Here is a 26020-nt window from a genome sequence, read left to right on the forward strand (position 1 = left end):
GATCTCTGTGTGTCAAATAAATAAATAGAATCTTAAAAAAAAAAAAAAAAAGACAAGTGCTGAGCCGAACAGGGGTAGATAGAGGAGAACGTTGGAGGACCAGCATGCCCTCGAATAAGAGCACCACGTTCTCCTCCTCACATACTTCTGTCTTCCGCGATGTCCTGTGAGCCATCCATGCAAGGGTTCCACGCAGGGGGAGCAAGAGCCCACAGCCCTCTTCGAGGCGGGGACCACCCCTGTCGGTCAGCCAGGCCCACCGCTCGAGGAGACACCCCCAGGAGCAAAGGGTCACCTAAAAATGGAAGAACGTGTAGGTGGATCCAGGACCCTTGAGCTGAAGTCCTACCTCTGCTATCCTCTTGACTTCCTGGACACTGGTGCACTCATCCTCAAATCTGCAGTCGGAACACGACCTCACCACCTCATGGGGATGGTGAGAAGAGCGAAAGAGACAATGAGATTGTCCTCTACTCCATGGGCAACAGAGACAATCACCCCAAGCATCAGAGTCTGCTGTAAGGCAAGGGTTTAGTCCCCCAGGCTCTCTGCTCAGCGGGAGCCTGCTTCCTCCTCTCTCTCTGCCTGCCTCTCTGCCTACTTGTGATCTGTCAGATAAATAAATTTTTAAAACATTTTAATAAAAAAAATGTTTTTCCCAGGGGCACCTGGGTGGTTCAGTCAGGAATGGCTCAGGTTATGATCCCAGGGTCCTGGGATTGAGTCCTGCATGGGGGGAGGGGGTCCTTCCTCCCTGCTCAGTGGGGAGCCTTCTTCCTGTCCCTCTGCCTGCTGCTCTACTTCTGATCTCTCTTTCTCTCTCTCTCTTTCTCTATATGTCAAATAAATAAAACTTTTTCAAAAATTAAAAAATAAAAATAAAATAAAAAATGTTTTTCTACCCTTTTTTGGGGAGTGGGGGATTTTGGTGAAATTCTTGAGTTGAACCCTTATCCATTTCTAATCTTTCTTCTTTACTAATACAGACACTTAAAATCAAATCATACACATCCAAGTTTTATTGTAGTTGCGTCTCCGAAGACTGTGGAGCTTTTACTGTTTTCAGTTTTACGTATTTACTTTTTTTTTTCACTTCTGATTATTTTAAGTGTTTAAAAATTTTCCAAGCATATGGGATTTTCGTGGGGAAAGAGGTTATCCTCGTTATTGACTTCTAATTTTATTATATTGTTATTAGAGATCATCATTTTCATCCTCTTGATCTTTTGGTATATATTGAGACTGGGTTTAGATTAATATGTGGCTAATTTGTAAATATTCCATGTGTGATTAAACAGAATATGTTTTTTCCAATTTCGGAATTGTGTAGCTGTTAGTAGGGCTGTTTGAATTCTATATATGGCTATTTTTTCCGTTTTGATTATGAAGAGAAATATATTAATAACCTTCCACTCAGGGCGGGAGGGAAAATAAATAAATAAACATTCCACTGCCAATTTCTCCTTGTAATTCTGTTTGTTGCATTTGCTGACTCATGGTATATTGCTTGTGTGTTTTGTAAGATGTGACAAGCTTTTCTCTTTTTCTTTGAGAATACTTGGATTGTTTAAGTGTTGTATCCAGTCCTCACCTCAGTTTTGGTCTCCTGTGCTTGCATGGGTGTCTAAAATGCAAGTTGCTCTCGCCTGTCACCTGCTGACCCCACACCCCCATGGTGGCTCTGGCTCTCACAGTTGGGATTTCCCTTTCTGGTTTCTTAGTTCAGTCCTGCAGCAGGCTTGTTTTTGTGGTTGTTTATTCATCTCTAGGTGTGATATGTAGTACATGTTTGGTTAAGCAGAGAAACCATGAAAACATGAAGTGTATTTTCTCCCAGTCTTTACTTCTGGCCGGTTGCAGTTACGTGGAAACATGTATGTTCTCCCAGGGGCACACAGGCTGTATATCTGGTACCACAGTCAGGTAGTTGGGGAGTGGTGGGGAAGGACTTACTCTTTTAGTCGTTACTTGCTTTGAACTGAGTTTTAAAATCCTCATGTGATTTTTAAATTTTAAAATGAACAGTTTACAGGGCACCTGGCTGGGGCAGAGGAGTAAGAGACTCTTGGTCTTAGGGTTGAGTCCGAGCCCCACACTGGGTGTAGAGATTACTTAAGATAAATAAAATTGAAAAAAATAATAAAATGGCCATTTTACTACATTGCCTTATTATTCTCTTGATATATATATATTTTTGCATTTTTTTCCTAAAGCATTTGAGAGCAAGCTGAGGACATAATGTCCCATCACTCTTTAATACTCAGTGTATACACTTCTTAAAATGAAGACACCCTCCTACATAACCACTATACAACCAATAAAATCAAGAAATTGACACTGATTCAATACTTCATCCATGTTGGGGCTCCTGGGTGGCTCAGTGGGTTAAGGCCTCTACCTTCGGCTCAGGTCATGATCCCAGGGTCAATCCAGCCCAACATCAGGCTCTCTGCTTAGCAGGGCGACTGCTTCCTCTCTCTGCCTGCCTCTCTGCCTACTTGTGTTCTCTGTCTGTCAAATAAATAAAATCTTTAAAAATTTTTTTTAAAAAAAGATTCATTTGTGGGGCGCCTGGGTGGCTCAGTTGGTTAAGCGATTGCCTTTAGCTCAGGTCATGATCCTGGAGTTCCCGGATCGAGTCCCACCTGGGGCTCCCTGCTCGGTGGAGAGTCTGCTTCTCTCGCTGACCTCTCTCCTCTCATGCTCTCTCTCTCTCTCTGTCTCAAATAAATAAATAAAATCTTTAAAAAAAATACTTCATCCAGTCCCCAGAACACAGAATCTTCCAACAACGCCCTTTATAAGTGGTGGATCCAGTCCGGCACCACACATTGGATTTAAGTTGCCAAGTCTCTGTGGTTCCCTTCAAGTGGGAACTGTCCTGGCTTTCCTTGCTTTCCGTGACTTTGACAGTTTTGCAGATTTCAGGCCAGTTTCTTGACGGCATACCCACAATTTGTGTCTGGTATTTCCTCGCGGTGAGGTGGTAAAACCTGAATCTAATCGTGAGGAAGCGTCAGACACAGACTCACCACAGCCCCTTCCCAGCTCTGCTTGCCGCCCCCCCACAGCCCCCCGCCGCCCCCCGCCGCCCCCCGCGGTCTGCACAGGGGCCCAGGACAAGGGGCGTGGTCAGCAACCTACTTCCGAGTCCACCTCGTACCTCACCCCTGTATGCTCTGCTGCGCATGCCCCCAGGGCTGGCTGTGGCCCCGTGCTTCAGAACCCCAGGTACAGGGGGAGGACGAGATGAGACGCCGTGTGCAGAGTAAGGCAGCACCTCAGCGCACAAGCTACAGGATGAGGGGCCGCAAGGGCCCAGACAAGCCTGGGCAGGACAGACTCCATTTGTTCCCTTGTCCGTTAGACATTTATGGAGCACCTACTGTGTGCCAGTGCTGTGACGAAGGGAGCAGGCACAACCCCTCCCTGCCCCCGCGGAGTTTATGGCAGGAGACAGAGACAGAGGAATATGCCAGGCTTCCCTAAAGAAGGCGGGTGTTTGGTTGGACACTTATCGAGAGCACCCTATGACTGAGTCCCCTGCTTGAGGACCGGGCCTGATTCTGGCAGGAAGCCAGGGTGGGTTTGGGATGCGTCTGGTGTCTGGATGCGCAAGGCCAGGTAGAGGAGCAGAGCCCCCTGCAGAGGTGCCATAGGAGGCAGTGTGGGGGGCAAAGGCCAGGGTTCTGACTCTGCTGCTGGCCTTCCTATCCTCAGTGCCCTCCCTGCCCTCCTGCACTCCTGGCTGCTGGACCAGTATCTGGAGGATTCCTGCCAGCCTCCAGACTTGCCCTGCCAGAAGCAGCCGGTGGCCTTTGTACATGGCAACCTGCCTGGCTTGGACCTGGAATGTCATGTCCACCTTTTCCAGAACCAGCTCCAGTGCCAGCTGTAACCCCAGATCCAGAGCTAGAGATGCCTTTGGCCCTGTGTCAAACTGTTGACCTCCAGTGAGAGCGGACTGGAGAGCCAGAACCAGCACCAGTACCAGCTCCAGAGCTAGAGCCAGTAAGAGAGCCACTGCCCAGAGAGAGTGAGCCCCGGCTCCAGCCCCAGCTCTACCATGAGGGCCAGAGCTTGAGTCAGTTGTCTGGCTAGAGCAAGGTTTGGGGATACAGCCCACTCCTGGACCAGCGTTAGCACCAGTTACAAACCTAGAGCCAATACCATCTCGAGCTGGAAGCAGCTCCAACACCAGATCCAGCCCTAGTCAGGGCTAGGTGCAGACGGAGCTGTTGGCTTCAGCACCAGGGCCAGAGCCAGAACAAGCTCTCAGGTTTCCTTTGACCATCAGAGCATACTCAAGACCGTTGGTTTAAAGCTTTGTCTAGTAAGAGTATACAGACTTCCTCACAGATGGTTTCTGTCACTGCCACCCACCCGCCCCCCCACCAGTCACGTCCTTTGAATGGACCAGAATCCTGTTTCTTTTTATGATTTGCTTTTGTTGAAAACTGGACATTCGAATATAATATAGTAACTAGAAACCAGTTCCTCCCCTTCCCCAGGGTTTGCTGTTTTTTATTACTGAAGGCTGCAGACATCTTTTTGGTCACTTTTTCAAACTAGTTTTGCAAGGACTGTCATCCTTATCACATGTGGTCACTTGAAGTCCCTGTTCAGTCAGTATTTTGGCAGAGATTTCCTTGAATACCAGGACCTTGAACAAACAAAACCTCCATCTCTCCCCAGCTTTCCAGACTGACTCCGTGCGGGGACTCTAACACTGAGCCAGCTTACCTCTTTCAACTCTGTCTTAGCCTTTACTTCCAGCTTGGACTGAGCCGAGAGGCCAGCCAGAAAAGAAAGCTCAGGATCTTCTCGGGTCTTTGATGAGCGTGCATCCTGTCCAGGCCATGCATGCGGCTTTCTAAATTCCCTTGTATAGGAGGTCACTTTTGAACACTCTAACGTCCTAAAGAAACACTCTCCCTTATGTGAACACTGCCATGTTTTGATTACCATATCTTTGAAGTAATTTTTGAAACTTCCAAGTGTGAGTCCTCCAACTTGGTTCTTTTTCAAAATTGTTTTGCCTATTTGAGATCACTTGCAGTTCTATATGAATTTTGGGATCAACTTTCTCATTTCTGCAGAAATAGGCCAATGGGATTTTGATAGGGATTGCATTTAAATTGCAGATCACAGTAGGTAGTATCGCTATGGTAAGCAGACATGTGATGGGGATGACAGAAGACCATTTTGCTCTGTGTCCCACATCCCTAGGACTCCTCAGAAGGGTGACAAAGGTGACTAACATTTCTGTATACCATCGACTGTGTCTGTGTAGTTTCCTGATTGGTAGAATGAGATGGAAAATTATTTGCCTGGTTGATTTGAAAACATTTATTTTTTTTAAAGATTTTATTTATTTGACAGAGAGAGAGATCACAAGTAAGCAGAACAGCAGGCAGAGAGAGAGGGGGAAGCAGGCTCCCCGCTGAGCAGAGAGCCCAATGTGGGGCTCCATCCCAGGACCCTGAGATCATGACCTGAGCCGAAGGCAGAGGCTTAACCCACTGAGCCACCCAGGTGTCCCTGAAAACATGTAAAATAAACATTTTGCCCTTGTTCCATACTGAGGACACATAATCAGACTTCTATGCAGGTGTGTACGGATTCATCCAAAACTCTCAGTAGCCTCCATCTCTGAGATGAGTGATGGGCAAAGGCGGGGTCTGCCCTTAAGAACAGCTTTCTCCTGCCAGAGCTTCTACAAGGGAGAGCCCTGGGCGCTCAGAACAGGAACAGCACTCGAAACATGTCTGAGGCGGAGGAAAAGCAAATACCAAGACCCGGAGTTAGGCACCAACTCGCTCTCTCGAGTCATCTGCTGGCAGCAGCCTCTGCAGGAAGGCTTGGGAGCTCGAGGGTCTAGTGAGGAGGAAGCAGGTCCGTAAGGCGATGCTGTCAACAGAAAGGCCGTAGGGAGCTTCCTATATTGAAAAAAAGTACAGAAATTATACTGTTGGGGGGGGTCTGTCCACACCCTGCCCCCGCAACATAACAGACACACACCCAAGGGGTGGGAGTCTGGGGTATCCTTAGTCCTCAGGGAGACAGGGTCCCCTTAACCTGAAAAAGAGCTTTCTTCAGTTAGAGGGGTCCGAGGCTGGGTGGTCGCAGGGCTAGATGTGTTTGACTGGAGGCCAGAAGACGCTTGGCAGGATGCGGTTGGGAGATTCAAGGATGGGAGGGCTCCTGGAGCAGATGCCAACCTTGATGGCCCTCCCAGCGCTGTGAGAGAGCTGGACACTGGCTGCAGGGCTGCCAAAGGCCTTTGTGGACCTGATGTCCTGCAGGACCCTCAGGAAGCTTCACCAGCGACGGGCCCTGCCATCAGACCTAGTCAGGTGGCCACCTGAGCTCTCTCAGCGAGGCACCCGGATGCACCGTGCTAGCGCCCCGACACGGTGGAACTGAGGACTCCAGGGTTTCGGGGCAGCCAAGCCGGCAGGGGAGGCGCCCGCTGTGTAGACAGTTTCCCTTTCTGCGGTTCCCACCCCACATCTGGCATGTTCAGCGGGACCCGCAAGGCAGTGAATAACCTCAAGTCTTAGAATGAGGAAGTGATTTCCCCAGCAGTTCCCATTCCAGGTGTCTAACTTTATTAAGGAGAAAGTTCTTACTTGGGTGCCGGTATGGCTAACTCTCCCTGGGACATCCCTTAACCTCCCTTTGTACAGAGAGCAAAGTCTCAGGCTCAGACTCTCCAGGCATAGTACCAAACTGCAATTTCATAACATGGTTATGAACATGGTTCATTTTTACAGTTACATTCTATTTATATCAAGTAACTTTAAAAAAATCAATTAGGTTTAAAGAGTGAGTTAATTTTAAAAATACTAGCTAGGGGCACCTGGGTGGCTCAGATGGTTAAGCGTCTGCCTTCAGCTCAGGTCATGATCCCAGGGTCCTGGGACCAAACCCTATGTCAGGCTAGTCTGTTTCTCCCTCTGCTTGTGTTCTCTCACTCTGTCAAATAAATAAACAAAATCTTAAAAAAAAAAAAAAAAAGGTATTTCACAGTATAAGAAGTACAGAGATCTGGCAAAAATCATGAGCGCGCTATCCTGACAACTCAAATCTGAGCACCATTGTTCTAGAATAAGGGCTTCGGGCTCGGTCGTTTTCCATCTCAAGTTTTTGTGCTTTCTGGGTTTTGTCTGTTCCCTCTGGTTGTTGCTGTTTCCTCACAAAGATTATTTTTGAAGGAACTCTGACCTTATTTTAGTTGACTGATGGGAAAGAGATTTATTTTTATTTTTACCTGGGTTAGGACAAGAAAAACAGAAGGGCCCTAGAGGTTAGTGACTCAGGTACAACCGGCAAAGGGAAACTACAGGTGTGGAGTGAAGTAAAAAACCAGGCGTAGAATGTTCCAGTACAGTGGAGAGTGCATCTCCCTTCCCCTCAGGCTCCCAAATAAAAGTCTGCAGATTCAATTTAAAAGGTCACCTTACAGTGGAAAAGAAAAAGGGAGAAAGCTACAATTTGTAAGAAATGTTTATTTTTTTACAAAAAGTTATAAAATTTAAATAGTTGATTAAAGTTAAAAAAAAAATCTTGTACAAAAATTAAAGGATTTAAACAATTTCTGGATCTCTTGACTTTAAGCCCAATATTCTTTCCACAATGACCCTACATTTCTCATAGATCCCACATTTCAGGTTTTTGTTTAGAAAACACAATCTGAGGTCGTTTGTAAGCAATCAGCTCTCCAAGTGCTGGGAGCTCTGGCTGAGGCAGCAGGAGGCGCCCTGGCAGGACAGAGCACCCACAGAGAGCCACACCCCGGCCAGGCCCTTCTCCCAAAGCTCCCCACACGGGGCCTGGGAGGTGAGCCAGGGGTCTCCCCTGCCCCGCAAGCCCCCCAGTCTCTCTGGGAGAATGCCCATCGGCCCCGCGCTGGGCACTTCTTCCCATGGCCAGCCACATCCTTGGCTTCACTCCGCCTTGATTCTGGTCAGTTCCCATCTTCCTTCTCCACAGAGTTTCAGGACCAAGGAGTGAAACTGCAAGAGGCCAGCACAGACGCAGATGAGGCTGTGCCGGCCACACAACAGAAGGCGGTCCCTCCCCTGCCCTCTCTACACCCCCGCTCCCCATTTTGAAGGGCCCCAGGCCCTGGCTAGGGGCCTTTGGGCTCTTCCTCCTCCTCAGGCCACCTCCAGGAGCTTGGGTACCTTCTCGAGGCTACGTCGATGCCCCACACTGATGAACGTCATGCCCAGCTGCTGGCCGATGCGGTAGAGCTCGCCCTCCACCTCCTCGGTCAGGGCACTGGTGGCTTCATCAAGCACTGAGGGCAGAATCCGGCAGGAAGAGATCAGCTTCTGGCCCTGGCCCATCTCTGCTTCTCCCAACCCGCTCACCTCCACTGGGACCCAGGGCGAGGCTGGCTGAAAGCTGCTCTGGCTTCCAGGAGCCCTGGCACGGGAAGAGAGTGGGGCAGAAGAGCAGAGGGCGAGGCCCCATCCACTTTCCAGTGGCGGGACGAAATCCCCCAGCTTCCCAGAGTCCGTGCCGGCATAGCCTAGAACCTCGAAGGCCAACACTTCTCAGCTCCCCCAAGGACAAGGACATCAGCCCCTGAAGAAGTTCACACCTGTCACTCCTCTGCCAGGCACAGCCGGGGGTGCTGCCCATTTATTACCGGCAGACGCTGAGGAGCATTTAAGAGCACAAGCTTTCCAGGCTGGCTCCAGCTGCTGCCATGGCAGAATGCTCGAGAACTGGTGGTGTGACATGTCCACAGCTGCTCTGGGGACACCAACCTTGCCGCCACAGGGGCAGAGCCCTGCCACCCTCCCATGCAGGGACAGAGGTGGCTGGCCATGCACAGGGGTGCTCTCCAACACGTCCGAATGCCCTGGTAGTCACACACACACACACACACACATACACAAGCACACAATACTGAGTGTGCGCATTTAAGGGGGCACACCTCACCTGCATACTTGGGCTGTAGGTAGAAGAGCCGGGCAAAGGAGAGCCTCTGCATCTCTCCCGGGGACAGAACGTCGTACCTGAGGAACAGGAAGGAGAGGACCCCCAGAGGAAGAAGGATGGGCCTGGCTTTTGCACAGAATGGGTCTAAGCAAGAAGAGGTTCTTGGGCACAGAGGCTGGCCCCGGGACAGACGGACATCTCCCTCTCCTTTCAACCACAGTCCAGCCCCACCGCCCGTGGGAGATGAGGCCAAAACACTGCTCCCGAGGGCGTGAACGTGCCCCTGACGGGCCAGCAAATACCCAGAACCCACTGTGTTTGGGGGAGCTGGGCTCTGGAGCACCCCGACTCCCTTCTTACCAGTTCCAATCGACCTGCTGGTCCAGACCCTCTGTCCTTGTCACCAGACTGGACTGTAACACACCCAGAGGGAATGCGGTCCGTGAGAGGGCCCACCCCTGCTCCGTCATCCCACCACACACGCCTCTGAGACAGCGAGGGCCCTGTGGCGCACATGCCGTGGCAGGGGCTGTGGGAGCAAGCAGCCCCCCAGCGGAGAGGACGATCCCATCAACTACACTGTCTACATCTGCTGGAGCGGGATGACAAGAGAAAGCAGACTTCATTTTATTACCATTTTAAAGCTCAATACAGGGGCGCCTCGGTGGCTCAGTCATTAAGCGTCTGCCTTTGGCTTAGGTCATGATCCCAGGGTCCTGGGATCAAGTCCCGCATTGGGCTCCCTACTCAGTGGGAAGCCTGCTTCTCCCTTTCCCACTCCCCTTGCTTGTGTTCGCTCTCCCCCTGTTTCTCTGTCAAATAAATAAAATCTTTTAATAAATAAATAAATAATAAAACTCAATATAGACAACACACCCCCCGTTGCCTGTCCCTGGCCAACGGCTCCCATCACCACTTTCTACTCCCACTCCCACGGTCCAGGCTCAAACTGCCAGTCCTGGGTCCTGGGCACTGCGCCGGCTCTGCTGGACCAGCCCTTGTGGTCAGTGCTACCAGGGGGGCCTGGGTCCTGGGGTCCCTGCCCGCACTCACCAGGCCTGCCAACCCCAAGAACCTCAGGATCCGCTCATCATCAGTAGAACCTACCAAAAAGAGAAGCTTCTTCAAGAAGTCAGCTCCCTCTGGGCAGCCAGAAGAGACGGGGTACATCACGGAAGGGGGCAGGGGTGGGGCACCAGAACCTGGACTAAGGTTGCGCGGGGTGAGGGTTACAGCCCCTAATACATAAGGGAAGGGCCAGGCGAAGGAGCAGTCCCTTCCCTTCCTCCAATGTGGGTCTCTCCTCAAGGAGGTGAAGACAGAACAAGACGAGGTCAGGGAACAGCCCCCCAAATAGTAAACACTTGAAGGAGGAGAAGAAAACAACCTGAAAGCAGCAGCCTTGCTGGAGCCTCTGCCAAAAGGCATCGGCGAGGCCCCAGCTGGCAGAGGACGGATGATTTAGATGGGAGGACGCACCCAAGGAGGGCCAGCTCACCTGAGTCTGGGTAGATTTCCTTCAGCGGGTAGATCACCTGATAAAACAAAACCACACAGGTCTAAGATGAGGGCCCATGAGAGGTGGTGCTGTATATAGCCTATCCTCCCCTGGCAACAGCCTCAGGAACTGCCAGGGGCCAGGCACCTCTCCACCTGAGGACGGGGAGGGACACCCAGGCCAAGGGCCAGTGGGGGAGTCTGGGCCAGCAGAGAGCGGGGCAGGGTCACTGCAACCTTCAGATCTGGGTCTCAGGGGAAAGAGTCTGTGAGCTTCCTAAGGCCAAGGCCTCCAGAATCCAGCCTGGGGGCAACAAATGTATGTGATATTTGGTTTTGGCCCCCACAGGCTAACCTGCCCCCAGGAGCTGCCCTACTATGGGGGCCCAATCCTCGGAGAGAAATAAAGCGTTTTTAGAACCAGGGAGTTCCTGGGCAGGAGCCGTTCACTGCCCTATAACTTTCTAACAGCGGAGACCTGTCACACTGCCCGAGATCTCCATTAGGGTAGAGACAGAAGCGGCCCCAGGCTGACCTGCTCCCGAAGGGTCCCATCAGTGAAGAATGGCTTTTGTGGCAGGAACAGCACCCCATGGGGTCCGAAGTCCGTCAGCATCTGCACCGAGCCTGCAGAACCCACAGAAACCTCCACTCTGAGATCTCCCAGAGAAAGTAACTGTCTCTCATTTCCTTTCCCCAACAAAAAGGCCTGGATTTTGGGGTGCCTGGGTGGCTCAGTTGTTAAGCATCTGTCTTCAGCTCAGGTCACAGTCCCAGGGTCCCGGGATCGAGCCCCACACCGGGCTCCCTGCTCAGCGAGAAGCCTGCTTCTCCCTCTCCTACTCCCCCTGCTTGTGTTCCCGCTCTTCCTGTCTCTGTCAAATAAATAAAATCTTTAAAAAAAAAAAAAAAAAAAAAAAAGGGCCTGGAAGGTTTATACACACGCACGCACACACATACACCCGCATCCCACCAGGTCAAGGCTGGCTCTCACCCCGTGTGCTTGCCCAGAGGCCGCCCAGAACCCGGAGCAAGGAGGTCTTGCCCGTGCCCGTGTTGCCCGTGATGAGCAGGCTCTGCCCCTCGGAGATCTTCAGGCTCAGATCCTTAATTAAGGGCTTGTTAGAGGCCGGGGCGCAGATGGAGACCCGCTCAAGGAGAAAAGCTGTGTCCGCTGGCTCTGCAACTGGCCACTCTGGAGCCCTGCGGTCAGAAGACAAGGGGAGAGTAGTAGTGTCAGTCCTGCAGGGGGCAGGGTCTTCTCCTTGGGGGGCCTCACCTCTGGACAGAGGAGTTGTTATGGGCTAAACTGTTCTCAAAAATCACAGGCTGAAGTCTCAACCCCCGGTACCCCAGAAGGTAACTGCAGTTAAAGAGAAGGTATTAAAGAAATGATTATGTTAAAGTGAGGCCATCAGGGTAGGGCTCTAGCCCAATATAGCTGATGGCCTTCTAAGAAGAGACACACCAGGCATGCTAGTGCACAGAGAAAGTGCCAGAAAAGGACACAGCAGGAAGACGGCCATCTGCAAGCCAAGAAGAGAGGCCTCAGGAGAAACCAAACCGACCAGCACCTTGATCTTGGACTTCGAGCCTCCAGAACTGTGAGAAAATAAATGTCTTGTGTGAGCCACCAGGCCTGGGGAATCTTGTTACAGCAGCCTGGGCACACGAACACGGAGGGCTGAGGGCGCCTAGTCTGTGCCAGGCTGCGCAAAGCCCCGCCGCGACTGATCTTAATCTGCTTTAACACCCATGGATCACAAACAACATCCCCACTTGGCAGATGAAGAAACCAAGTCAGGCGGCTAAGTAACTCACTCGGGGTCACGGAGCTGAAACTCTAGCTTTAATCCTGGGGGGTATGCACAGCGCGTGTGACCAGCGGCTAGGACAGGACAGGCGTGGTGGTCGTAAAGGGACCTGGAGTTTCTGGCTCTGCACAGACGCCCCTCTCCCCCGGAGAACAGCACCTCCGGTGTCACTGCGCCCTCCCCAGCCCCAGGCCCAGGGCCACATGAAGGCTGAATTCTAAACGGGGGCAAGAGTTCAGACTTTAGTCGCTCAGAAGGCAGTTGCGTGTAGGCCCCGGAACTCAGACTGTTTCCATTTTTGAAAGCTTACTCAGTGGCCACTGTCTAAGCACTTTCCAGGGACCGTGACAGTCAAGCCTCACAACTACCCTGAGAGGAAGGTTCCATTACTGTTCCCCTCACAGAGATGAAGAAACTGAGACACAGAACAGCTGAGTAATTAGTGAGCAAGAGAGCGAGGACATGAAACAATCTTCAGTGCCCAGAAAGGTCAGAAACCTCACAACGCATCAAGGAGGCACAAGTAAAGGGGCGTCTGGGTGGCTCAGTCAGTTGAGTGTCTGCCTTCGGCTCAGGTCATGGTCTCAGGGTCCTGGGATCGAGCCCTGCATCGGGCTCCCTGCCCAGCAAGCCTGCTTCTCCCTCTGCCTCTGCCACTCCCCTCCACTCATGTTCTCTCTCTCGCTCTCAATCAAATAAATAAATAAATATAATCTTAAAAAAAAAAAAATAAAGGAGACACAAGTAAAGACACATGTGGAGGTGAGAGAGGCCTGGGGAAGAGAGAACAGGCAGGCCCCGAGGAAAGGGGCAGGCGGCAGGGCTCAGTGGGAGGGAGACCACTCAGATTTGTTTTGTCATCTCGTGCCCAGGTGGGAGTGTGCACCGGGCTTCCAGCAGCCGGAGGAAGGCGTAAATGACCCTAACAGATGCCAGAACAGCCCCACTGCCTGCAGACACCTGCAGCGTGCCTGACACCAGGCACGGCATGGGCTCCGCCGCCCAGCCAGGGAAGGGCAGGGCTTCAGGCCGAAGCCAAGCTGGGCACACGCACCATGGCACCGCCCTGCCCGCCCGGCGCTCACCTGTCCGTGTCCCACTCGCTCTCGTCCGGGATCTCGCCGGCCCGCGACCTCAGGGACATGTCCAGCAGGGTCTCCTGAAGCTCCCCAATCCTGGGCAAGAAGTGAAAACCCAAGGTGGGTCTGGGGGCCCTGGGGAATGCGGTCTTCCTTCCCTCACATCCACTGGCCCGTGGCTTTTCTGTCCCTTCTCTCATTCAGCTCCTCCTCCCAGGAGCGCCCGCTCCGCTCAGGACGCAGCCTCACCTGTGTGTGTAACCAGCCACATCAGAGAGCGTGCTGGAGAGGTCGATGAGGCCACTGAAGCAGCTGATGAGGTAAATGCACACGAAGGCGTTCTGCACAGCACAGCGAGCCATGAGCGCCGGCCTGGATGCCGAGGCCCCGGACAGAGGGGACCGCGTGAGGGGTCCCCGGGAGGGAGCCTCACCTTGCTGACCAGAGTGCTGAGCTCTGTGGGGCTCAGGTCTCCGTAGACACCACTGAAAATAGGGATGGCAATCACAACGTAACTCAGGATGCTGCCCAGATAGTCGAAGGTGTTGACGCCGACTGCAGGCGACAAAAACACCGAGGTTAGAGACCCGGGAACCACTGATGGCTCTGAGGGAAGACGCCGCCAGACAGGACCAAGCTAGTCCCTGGGGCCTCGTTCTCCCGAGGACACTCCTGGCAAAGGCAGTGGCTCCCCGTGGTTGATTCCTTCATGCCAGCAAACTGATTAGTGCAGAGAGAAAGCAGGGGAAGGGAAGACTATCCCGCTCCTGAGGTTCCTGCCTCCCCGGGCTCCGTCCACCTACTGTACAGCCAGAGCTCCTTGGACATCAGCTCCCGCTGGGTCTGAAGGAGTCTCTGCAGCCTGCGGTCTGTCCTCATGTGCTCCACATGCCCAGCCCTGACAAGGAAGGCTGGGATGTCGATGGGGCCCGCAAAGCCTCATCCAGGCTCGGGGAGACCCTCCGGCCCTCACCACACTCTCCTCTGGGGACCAAGACCATCCCAGTGGTCTTCATCTCAGACCCTTTCTGCCACGGGCCTCCATTCACTGCTTTACTTCCTCAGCACAGTGTTGTCTGGGGAAAGAACATGAACTCTAGACTGGGTAGGCCTGGCTCAAACCCAGGCTCTGGCCAAGTGCCAGCTGGGTGACACTGATTAGTGCCTTAAGCCTCGGAGTCTCAGTGTCTTGTTCTGTAAAATGGGGCTAATCATACCTACAAAATAAGTTAGAGAATTTTTTTTTTTAAGATTTTATTGATTTATTTGACAGAGATCACACATAGGCAGAGAGGCAGGCAGAAAGGAGGAAGCAGGCTCCCCGCTGAGCAGAGAGCCCGATGCGGGGCTCGATCCCAGGACTCTGGGATCATGACCTGAGCTGAAGGCAGAGGCTTTAACCCTCTGAGCCACCCAGGTGCCCCAGTTAGAGAATTTCTAAATAGAAAGTTCCAGACAGAAGAGGGGCCCTTAGTAAGTAACAGCTGTTGTTACTCAGCAACTACACAAGGAGCAGTTGCTCGGTGGCAGGCTCTGTGCTGGTTAGCCAGTGAGATAAACAAGGGGATGAAACAGTCCCTGTCCCTGAGCTCCCAGGTTGGGGGGCAGGCAGACACATTGCATTCAGAACCTGACACCTGGAAAGTGTCAGAGGGACAGAGAAGCCACAGAAGAACCCATCTAGACTCCAAGAAGCAACCTGCCTGCCCCAGAGCCCAGAACTTCATGAGAGACTGCAAAAATCCAAAAGCACTCGGCACAGCCCCAGCCCTACGGCCACACAACCAAAGCCCACCTCAGAGTCCTAGTATGCTTGGCGCCCCCAAGTGGCGGCAGCTGCAAACTGCAGCAAAGACAGACAAGGGCAAAGGTCGGGGGCTATTAGCTCCAGGTGATCCAAGAGCCGCTTCCACTCCTTCAACACACACCTCTGGGGCCTGAGTTCTCTCTCTGGGGCCTAACGATGACTCCAGAGGCCTCACAGAAGGCAGGGCCCAGGGACCTACCCTGACCCTGAGGGAAGGAATGAGATTTCACAACGCTGCTGTTAAATCAGATACTTCGTTCTACTTGGATAGCGTTTGTGGGGAGCGAGTCTCCTGATCTCCTGAGGCCTCCTTTCCCTCCCATCCTGCAGAGACAAAGGATCAGTCTTTGAGACTCTGATCGGCCATCAGGCACTGGCAGGAAGCCGTTTTACAGAAGGAAAAGTGAGGCAGAGGCAATGCCTTATAGTCATCACCAAGACAGGAAGCATCCACTCGTTTCATTCTTGGAACAAATTTACACCCCCTCCTGGGCCACTAGAAGGAATAAGCAGCTTCAGAAGCAAATCCCTGGATCTAAGGATGAGGCAGACAAGGACAGGGAGAGACACGAGGTGGGGGTCACAGCCCAGTGTAAGGGTGCTCAGCCCCACGGCTCTGTGACGGTGGGAGGGCCAGACAACTGGTCCTTCCTTTTCTGTCATCTCCACTATCAGCTCCGATGCGGCAGAAGGAAACCCGACTCACCTGAAAAAAGCAGCAGGCTCAGCATTCACCCGGATCTGCATGTGCTTGAACCTGGGCAGGCCAAAGGGAAACGTGTGCTGACGACGGGCGGTGCTGGCCCCTCTCCTTTCGGAGGCCTGGACCAAGACCTCCAGACCTGGCTCCACCTCGAAAAGGCCCAGCCCTTCCCCGAGCTGTCGCAGGGCTGGAATCCCGGGGCCTGGGTGGGGTGGCAGGAGCCGTGCAGACAGGGGAACCCCTCACCTCCCCCGAGGACAGGTGCATTCCTGCCCACACCACCTCCTCCCAGGTCCCAACCTGAAGCAGGAGGCCAAGAAGCACAGCGCAGACGCTGGATCTACTGGCTGAGCCACGACAGGGAGGTTGGAACAGAAGCACAGGAGAAGGCCAAGGGACGATAATGGCCAACCAGACACGGTTCTCGGTGCTTCTCACCTAGAATCTCAATAATGCTCCTCCCAATCCCCTCTGTGGACAACAGTACAATCCCCATTTCAAAGACGGGTAAACTAAAGTTAGTGAGGTTCAAGATCTCACCCAAGAGCACATGCCTCGTGACTAGCACAGGCTGGGATTCGAATGAGGCAATCTTACTCCAGACCCTCATTCCTTAACCATGATGCTCAACCCAGAAACCTCAAGCAAGGGGAACATACCTAAAATCCCCCTCCAGCTTCTCCTGCTGCACCAGCTGTGCCACGATGGGCCCCATCAACATTTTGTTCACCAGGGTTCCCAGGATGAAATACCCGAAGATGCTCACAGGCCCGAGCCAGCCCGTGCTGGAAGGCAGAGAGGGGAGCATGGGGGTGTCACACATTGTCACAGGCCTCAGCGCCGATTCCTGTTCACTTTCAAGCAGCCCTCGTCCAATTTCAGCCAGCAGTCCTGTGGGACCTCTGCTCCTGTGTGGGGGCAGCTGGCACCTGGTCTAGGTTGTCAGGGTCCCAGAAATGCCCCATGTCCAAAGGGAGGGGAGGGGACTGAGCACAGGACAGAGGAAGCCTTCCTAGGCTGCAGGTGGGAGGAGAGACCAGCCTCTTCTGGACCCTGACCTGGGGGAGGTGAGTGGGCGGGTGAGAGACCTGGGGCGGGGTGGGGGGGGAAACATCTGGTCGGGGTGGTGGAGGGCAGAGGGGAGAGGCTTCACCTTTGGAAGCACTGGTAGGTGTAGTAGATGAGGGTGAAGGGGGAGATGATGAGCTTGCTGGCCATGCTGCTGAGCTGCCGGCAGAACCGTTCCACGTCCTGGCTGATGCGCTGGTCCCTGCAGCCGACAACACAGAGCAACTGGACCGGGCAGCAGGGCAGAGGGCGGCGAGAGCGGAGAGGTTACCTCTTACTCTGACCTTGCCTTTCGGCGCTGTTAGCCACGACCCCAGGGGGAGATGGACTCAGACAAGCACTGGTTTTCCTAGAGGCACTAAGGCCCTTAGGAGCTTTAAACAGGGTTCCGAAGAGTTGTTTCTTGGGGCGCCTCAGTTTACCCCTCAGGAAAAGTAGCAAATGAAAGGGCCAGTACCCAGGGGTCCCAAGCCTGTTCTGAGTAGCACCGAGAAAGACCGGAGTTAAAGAGCAGAGTTTCTAGATGAGCAGGAAAGCCATCCCCTCTCTCCAGCTCCTCCCAATCTCTTCTGCGGGCCCGAGTCTGCCCCCATTTTAGCTATCTGGCTGCAGAAGCTTCACAGGGGTTGAGTCATGGAGGAGCCCAGAAGAGAAAGATAAGAGGCAACAGGAATCCCAAGCATCTTTGCTGCAAAGCTCAGCTGAAGCTGACGAAAGGTCATGCCAGGCAAGAAAGGGACTGGGGTGGTGAGTGGAGAGGGAATGTCTGTGAGGAGAGAAACCCAGTGCACCACGGGGGCCACACGGACTCCCATTTCCAATGAGAGTCATGACCTTGGACAAGTCACTGGCATCTTCTGGCCCTCGGTTTCCTCGCCTGTAAACTAACCAGCGCTGACACTGGGACACTTGCCACATGCCAGGCGCCGCGCAGCTGCACTGCGTGAATATCCTTTGAGGTATTCTTGAGATAGGAACTATCATCCCCATTTTCCAGAAAGGGAAACTGAGGCTCCGTGAACGGAGGCCTATCAACCGGGAGGTGAAAGAATGAAGGTCTGAGTCTTACACTGAGCCCCGGGCAGCAATCACTCTGCACTGCTGAAAATCCAAGGGCTGGTTTGCTAGCAAGGACACTTTCTTTGGACAGAAACCCGCAGCAGAGGTTGGGAAGCACAGGATATAAAAGGGACAAAAGGGAGCCGCTCCTATCTTTTAGTTCCCTATTCTCAGCCCTGCAGCTGCTCAGAGGTGCCTCCATGGGGCTGCAGGCCCCTTGAGATCATCCCCTGTGGTGCTTATCCACATTTGCAGAGGCCTGGGGATGACCTCAAGGGGCCTGCAGCAGGGAGTCTCCAAGGCCGAACCAGACCCACAGAAGCCTGCAGAGCGTAGGGAGGACGGAGAGGGGCGCCTACGGGTTATCGATGTCGTCCCGCAGCACATTGAGGGTGTAGTACACGCGGCCTCGGAAGTAGAAGCGGTGAAGGTGCTCGGTGAGGTCCTTCCTCCAGCTCACGTACAGCAGGTTGCAGGTGAACTGGTCAAAGCTCTTCAGCTGCACAGTGAGGGAAGCGAGAGGCAGTGAGAGAGCGGGAGGCATGGCTTCTGCTCGTCTCAGTGAGGAGCTGGGCTAGCTAAGAGAGCGTCTGCTGACTGGCCCCAGCCCATCCCGATTACTCTCTGTCCACTCAGCGCTTCTGCTGTGTTAAAGTGTCAAGTCAGGGGATGCTCCCCTCCCCCCTCCCTCCCATGCTCATTCCTTCACCAAGCACAAGCCTCCGGCCCCTTTCTATTGTACGGTCTTATCCTGAGAGCCGATGAGCTTCCGGAAATTGGGGATGATATCTTAATTTTTCTTTTAAAGATTTTATTTATTTATTTGACAGACAGAGATCACAAGTAGGCAGAGAGGCAGGCAGAGAGAGAGGAAGAGAAGCAGGCTCCCCGCTGAGCAGAGAGCCCGATGCGGGGCTCGATCCCAGGCCCCTGAAATCATGACCTGAGCCGAAGGCAGAGGCTTAACCCACTGAGCCACCCAGGCGCCCCGGGGATGATATCTTCTATGCCATCTATGTTCTCACTTTTCTTTTCCCCAAAACTTGGAAGGAAGCTCTGTATACATAGGGGTTTCACTGCCAGAAGACCCATCCAGACTGTCTAAGTGTGATGAGAAGGGGCTTCCCCGAGAAAACAGGCGGCACAGGCAGACAGAGCATCAGGCTAGAGTCCAAGCGGAGACCTGACTCATTGTTCAGCACTGACGGAGCGCCTACATGCTAAGTCCGAGGCAATGACAATGAGCTCAGTCTAGCAAGGAAACAATTACAGGGTGTGAGGAGTGTTACAGCAGGGGCTAACTCCAAGTATCAGCGAAGCAGAGAAGAGGGCAGGTGGAGGAAACAGGAAGAAGGTTAAGGAGGACTGGAAGGAGGTGACAACAGCAGAACCTGGAAAAGCGAGCAGACATTAACCGCGTGAATGAGGGTGGGGACGGAGGCCATCTTGCAGGAAAGCAGCGGGTGCCGAGGCTGGGAGGTACAACACAGCGCCAGGCTGAACCATGGTCTCAGCCCCACAGAAAAGCAATAGCCCCCTGGCTGCTGATCCTAGTTTTCAAATGCTCGGAGTTCCCTGAAGCAAGAATAATGGGATTGGAAGGGACAAGGTCATTTCTGCTAAATGCTGACCAGAACGTCATGGCCTAGTCCTGGGAGCTTGAAACATCCCAGGAATTGGGCCCAACAGCAAGATCAATGCCCTGCACAGGGTTTTGACCTTTAGTTCCCAGAAAAGGAGGGAACACGCCCCACAGCCTGATTCCTGCTTCCTGGTGGCTAAGTCCCAGTCGGCATCGTGCTCATGCCAGGCTGGAGAGGAAGACAAACGCAGGGAGAAGACCTTACCATGGAGTTGAGAACGATGAGCACCACAGCCAGGAATGTCAGGCTCTTAAACCCATTCAAGTCTTTGTTTCCCAGGACCCCATAGTACTGACTGGGGATCAAGCCGACCTGGTAGATCACCAATTGTTCTACGGTGGGGAGAGGGGTTCGAAGTCAGTGATGAAGGGGGAGAAAATGAAGAGAGAGGCTTCCCCTTGAGTCCTCGCCTTATCAACTCCCCAGAGAGAAGGGACCCCGAACCAGGGCTGCCCTACCCCGGTAGCCTGGGCTCACTCACTCAGTAGGGTGACGCACAACAGGGTCAGGAACATCAAGGCATTCTGTGATGACCAGGAGGGAAACAAAACCTTCTGTATTTGTAGGAACCGCTGGAGAAACTGCAGATCTAACCTGGGCCTGAAGAAGAGATGCGGGAGAAGCTGAGCGAGCCCTATGAGGGCAGGGAAGCCTTAGCGAGCAGTTAGCAGGTTGACCTACATCGTTCTGGGGAGGGGTCCAGCCCGTGCGGGATGCATGGCCTCTCGATGCTGAAGGCGGTAGGCCTGGAACAGACCAGGGGGAGAAGGGAATTTCTCTAAACTGGGAAATGCTATAAAAGGTCATTTACCAAAAACTGACAGCAAAGAAACATAGTTAATGAAGAAACTTTAGCCACATCCTCTTTATGGTCACAAGCAGGACAAGAAAGCCCATCAAGGATTTTAAGGTCCTGGCTGAATCAATAAAGCAAGAAAAATAAATGAGGTAAAAGAATTAAAAGGGGGAGAGATTAAATTGTCTTTATTTGCAGATAATGTGATCATTTACACAGCGAACCGCAGATCAATACACAAATGCTGGAAATAAAAGGAGTTCAGCCAGATATAAGGTTAACATAACAAATATCAATAGTGCTCTATATCAACAATAACCAACTGGAAAATACAAAAAAGATAAGATGATTAAAACAATGGTAAATATCCGGGAATTAACTTTTAAAAATAATTTGCAAGACATTTTTTTAAGTAGGCCCCCACACCCAGCATGGAGCCTAATGTGGGGCTTGAGCTCACAATCCTGAGATCAAGGGTCAGAGGCTTAACGGACTGAGCCAACCAGGTGCCCTACATTTTTTTTTAAGATTTTATTTTTAGGGGCCTTGGGTGGCTCAGTCAGCTAAGCCTCCAACTCTTGATTTCAGCTCAGGTCATGATCTCAGGGTCATGAGATCGATCAATCTATCTATCTATATATTTAATATATGTATATTTTAAAGGTTTTATGTATTTATGAGAGAGAGCAAGAGAGCAAGTGAGGGGAGGGGCAGAGGGAGAAGCTGACTCCTCGTGCACAGCAGGGGGCCTGACACCAGGCTCTCTCCACCCATGATGGGGTTCGAACTCACAACCCCGAGATCCAGAGTTGCTAGCTCTACTGACTGAGCCAGCCAGTCGCCCCAGGATAAGACATTTTAGAAGAAAAACGAAAGCTCTATTATAAGATGCAAAAGAAGACTTAAACTGACAGAGCTGGCATGACTTAACATTATAAAGACCTCATTTCTAACAAAAATAGTCTATAACAAAAAAGCAGAGCTTCGGGCGCCTGGGTGGCTCAGTGGGTTAAGCCTCTGCCTTCAGCTCAGGTCATGATCTCAGGGTCCTGGGATCGAGGCCCACATCAGGCTCTCTGCTCAGCGGGGAGCCTGCTTTCTCCTCTCTTTCTCTATGCCTGCCTCTCTGCCTACTTGTGATCTCTCTCTCTCTGTTTCAAATAAATAAAAATAAAATCTTTAAAAAAAAAAAAGCAGAGCTTCTTTGAGGAACTTTATATGAAAATATAAAGGCCCATGAGTAGCTGAGGGCAACTGTGAAGAAAGGGAAAGGAGGAATCGGAAACACAAACCCTCCATTAGTAAGACAAATCAGGGGCACCTGGGTGGCTCAGTCGGTTGGGCATCCAACTCTTGATTTCAGCTCAGGTCGTGATCTCAGGGTCATGAGACTGAGTCCATTGTCAGGGTCCGTGCTGAGCCTGGAGCCTGCTTAAGATTCTCTCTCTCCCTTTCCCTCTGCTCCCCACCTGGTGTGTGCGCACATGCCCTTCTCTCTCTCTCTCTCTCTCTCTCTCTCCAAAAAAAAAAAGACAAATCATATTGCAGAGCTGTGGTTTAAATACAGAAACAAAAAGACCAAATGGAACAGAGACCAAAAAGAAAAAACAGACCTGAAAGAGGTTATATCACAGGATAGGTGACAGTAATAAGAACAGTTGTCAATATTTATTAAGCACATACTATGTGCCCAGTACTGTTCAACATGTGTTTTACATGTATTAATTCATTTGGCTGTCACAACCCTAAGAGATGGAGACTATATCCTATTTTATGGATAAGGAAATGAAGCAAAAGAGGTTAAGTAACTTGCCCTGTTACCCACCTAGTAAGTGGCAGCCTCAGGGTCTGGACAAAGGCAGCCTAGCTCCAAGGGTCTGAGCTCTTAACGATGCTTCACAGGCTCTCCAATTTTTAATTATTAGTTCATTAGTTTTTAGTTGAAAATGGTGAAGGAAAATTACCTCAAATCACTTAGAAAGATAAAATTTTAAAAACCCAAATGGATTAAAAATCTAAATGTGAAATTCTATTTAGTTAATAGAAGGAAATGCAGGGGTGCCTGGGTGGCTCAGTGGGTTAAGCCTCTGCCTTTGGCTCAGGTCATGATCTCAGGGTACTGGGATCGAGCCCCGCATCAGGTTCTCTGCTCGGCAGGAGGCCTGCTTCCCTCTCTGTCTCTCTGCCTACTTGTGATCTCACTCTGTCAAATAAATAAATAAAATCTTTAAAATCTAGAGCATACGAGGAATTCCTGCAAGTCAGGAAGACAGGAAATCCACGGAGAGTGGGAAAAGAATACAAACAGGCAATTCAGAAAAGGGGAAACCCAAATGCTTAATACATGAAAACACAATGGGATGCCACCTTACAACCCATCAAACTGATAAAACATCAGAAAACCAAATAATACCAAACATTCCTGGAATGTGGGGAAGCCAGAACGTTTATGCAATGCTGTTGGTAAGTATAAACTCAGATGACCTTTCCAGAAAACAATTCCGCAGAATTAGGTATGACCTAGCATCCTACCTTGGGGTGGATAATCCAGAAAAATATTACCCATATCCACAAGGAGACAAGCGCCAGCATATTTGTGGTGGTTAAAAACTGGAAGCAATCTAGGTGTCATCACCAGGGGAATGTATAAGTAAGTGCGATCCAAAGTACATAGGGTAGTATCATGCAGCCCTCAGAAACAGAAACTAGATCACTACTGAACGTATGATCTCAAAAACACAACGATGAGTAAAAAGATTTTTTTTTAATCACAGCATATTATCATTCATAGGAATTCAAAAACCACGATCTATCATTCAAGGTAGACACGCAAACTTATGTAAACTGGGCTGTACACTCGGGTGGCAGTCTGAGAACGGGGGAGAAACGGGTTGAGAATAAGGAACGAAGAGAGGAAGACAGTAATGTAAAGCACAAGAGGGGCCCTGCGCTGGATCACAGCGTGCCAACTGGGGACGATTAACTCAATTCTGTGCACTTGGAGGTTCTCGGGGTGGGGGGGGGGGGGGGGATGGAAAAGCCAGTTCCAAGGGAGAGTATCCCACAGCCAGAGTGCTGGGGGCTGCCTCGGATCGCGCGGGAGGCTGGGCGCCCCTTCCCGAGCTCCTCTTTCGCGGGGGCGGGGGCTCTTCAAGTCACACAGCCCCAGGGAAGGCACCCAGGGGCCCGGCTCGCCTCCCCAGCCGCCCTGCTCACCTGGCGCCAGCCCTGGCCGCCGTCCCCGGGACCGCCATAGGGCAACTTCCACCCTCCTCCGCAGGACCGCTGCCCCGGACTCGGCTGCGGTGAGTCCAAGGGGCGGGCCCACGGCGACCACAGAGACGGGCGGCTAGAGAGGAAGGCGCCGGGCTACGAGGCCACTCCCGGAAGCGACCCACCCCTCGAAAAGAACCAGAGAGTGCTGAGTGTTACATTCTGTCGACCCTGCGCCTACGGCGCCCACTGCTGGATCTAGGAGGTTTCCTCTTTGACAAGAACAGCGGAGAAAAATGGTATTATTTTATGACAAGTATTTCAGACGCGGAATGTAGATGTTTCATACATTCTCCCACAGAAGCCACCGTGATTTTTTTTTTCACCGTGATCTTTTACCAACACAAATCAGGCTTCCGGATTGCAGTTAGAATAAAGTCCAAATGTTTCCATGGCATAAGTGCTGGCGCCTTTCCCTAAATTTTCATTGAGTGGCCATTGTTTCCATCTCAGGGTCTTTGCAAGTGCAGTAGTCTTGGCCGGGAGCTTTTCCACGATGGCTTGTTCTCAAAATTAGTTCCAATGTCACCTGGTCGCCCAACCTGGAATATGCCACCCTGATTGTAATGATTGTAATACAATGATTATAATACAATCATTCCCGATTGTATTACACTTTGTTTAAAAATAATCTCTGCACCCAGCGTGAAGCTCGAACTCAGGACCCCAAGATCAAGAGTTGCATGCTGGGGCACCTGGGTGCCTCGGTCGGTTAAGTGTCTGCCTTCGGCCCAGGTCATTATCCCAGGGCCCTGGGATGGAGTCTAGCATCTGGCTCCCTGCTCATCTGGGAGTTGCTTCTCCCTCTCCCTCTGTCGCTCCCCCCTGCTCATGCGCCCTGGTGCTCTCTCTCCCTGTCTCAAATAAATAAATAAAATCTTAAAAAAAAAAAAAAAAAAGAAGAAGAAGAGTTGCATGCTCTACCAACAGAGCCAGCCAGGTGTCCCACTTTTATTTTCTCCATAATAATTATCACTGTCTGAAGCCATCTTATTTCCTTGCATATTGTTTGTCTTCCCCTCTGAGAATAAAATTTGAGCAGGAACTCTCTGTCTTGCTCATAGCTGTATTCCCAGTACCTAGAACACTGCCAGTATTTAGTAAGTGCTTAGTAAGTATTTGTTAAATGTTGGAGAATGCAATGCTTATCATCTGATTACTGTGCCCAAAGGGAGATGGGAAATAATTCGGAGAACAAGCAGCTTGCGAGAAATACCATGTGATCTCACTCATATGTGTAATTTAAGAAACAAAACAAAAGAGCAAAGAAAAAAAAGAGGCAAACCAAGAAACAGGCTCTTCACAGTAGAGAACAAACTGATGGTTACTAGAAGGGAGGTGGATGGGGGTTTGGGTTAAACAGGTGATGGGGATTAAGGTGTGCACTTATCTGTCCTGATGAGCAGTAGGTGATGTAGGGAATTGTTGAATCACTGTATTGTACACCTGGAACTAGCATAACACTGTAAATAGGGACGCCTGAGTGGCTCAGTTCGTTAAGCCTTCCGCTTGGGTCGTGATACCAGGGTCGTGGGATCAAGTCCCTCATTCAGGGAGCCTGCTTCTCCCTCTGCCTGCCTCTCTTTGTGTTTGTGCTTGCTCTCTCTCTCTGACAAACAAATAAAATCTTAAAAAAAAATAACATTGTAAGTAAATGCACACAAAGAAATAAATCAAGCAGCATGATCCCCCAGGGGCCCTAAGTTTGAATCTGGATGTACCTCTTCTTCCTTTGATCCTTTTTTTTAAAAAGATTTTATTTATTTATTTGACACAGAGAGAGAGAGAGAGAGAGAGAGAGATCACAAGTAGGCAGAGCAGCAGGCAGAGAGAGAGGGGGAAGCAGGATCCCTGCTGAGCAGAGAACCAGATGCAGGGCTTGATCCCAGGACCCTGAGACCATAAACTGAGCCAAAGGCAGCGGCCTAACCCACTGAGCCACCCAGGCGCCCCTTTTTAAAAAGATTTTTAAAATTTATTTGAGAGAGAGAGAGACAGCAAGAGAGAGAGAGCATAAGCACGGGGAGGGGAGAAGGAGAAGCAGATTCCCCACTGAGCAAGGAGCCTGATGCAGTGCTCAGTCCCACGACCCTGGGATCATGACCTGGGCCAAAGGCAGAGGCTTAACTGACTGAGCCACCCAGGCGCCCCTCTTCCTTCAATTCTTATTAAGCGTCAACTATATGCCAAACACCCAACAAGACAGATGTATTGCCTGTCTTCATGGAGCTGTCCATCTAGCTGGGAGGGCCAACCTGTTGACAATTACAGTTGTCTTCATGAAGACAAGGGTACCAACATCAAGTTTTCACAACCATGACAGCAT

General features: G+C 51.4%; 1 protein-coding gene across 6 annotated transcripts; it reads right to left on the reverse strand.

Annotated features, from left to right (window-relative positions):
* Positions 1-7843: 7843 nt before the first annotated feature.
* ABCD4 (ATP binding cassette subfamily D member 4) lies at positions 7844-23681 on the reverse strand. 6 transcript variants are annotated; one of them, XM_032837320.1, is made up of 19 exons: positions 23638-23681; positions 20107-20225; positions 19830-19957; positions 18342-18481; positions 17009-17125; positions 16515-16640; positions 15859-15909; positions 14149-14243; positions 13779-13900; positions 13595-13686; positions 13352-13441; positions 11447-11655; positions 10988-11079; positions 10454-10490; positions 10009-10058; positions 9316-9368; positions 8956-9032; positions 8190-8305; positions 7844-8018 (listed from the first exon to the last, which is right to left on the reverse strand). In XM_032837320.1, exons 1-19 carry the CDS (start codon positions 23673-23675, stop codon positions 7950-7952), a joined length of 1821 nt encoding a protein of 606 aa, XP_032693211.1. In that variant the 5' UTR covers positions 23676-23681; the 3' UTR covers positions 7844-7949. The 6 variants fall into 6 exon arrangements, with proteins under 6 accessions (XP_032693211.1, XP_032693212.1, XP_032693214.1 ...); XM_032837321.1 differs by lacking the exon at positions 23638-23681 and adding an exon at positions 20307-20327; XM_032837322.1 differs by lacking the exon at positions 7844-8018 and having other exon boundaries at positions 8196-8305; positions 8956-9012.
* Between the last annotated feature and the right edge of the window lie 2339 nt (positions 23682-26020).

This window comes from Lontra canadensis, unplaced genomic scaffold (genome assembly GCF_010015895.1).
Source record: "Lontra canadensis isolate GAN:19392208 unplaced genomic scaffold, GSC_riverotter_1.0 scaffold98, whole genome shotgun sequence".
Classification (NCBI taxonomy): domain Eukaryota; kingdom Metazoa; phylum Chordata; class Mammalia; order Carnivora; family Mustelidae; genus Lontra; species Lontra canadensis.

Coding starts and splice junctions, on each gene's coding strand:
- ABCD4 (XM_032837320.1), bottom strand. CDS start 23,675: ATGGCGGTCCCGGGGACGGCGGCCAGGGCTGGCGCCAG. Junction 13,687..13,778: donor TCAGCACTCTGGTCAGCAAG/GTGAGGCTCCCT, acceptor TGTGCTGTGCAG/AACGCCTTCGTGTGCATTTA. Junction 8,019..8,189: donor ATCGACGTAGCCTCGAGAAG/GTACCCAAGCTC, acceptor GGCCTCTTGCAG/TTTCACTCCTTGGTCCTGAA.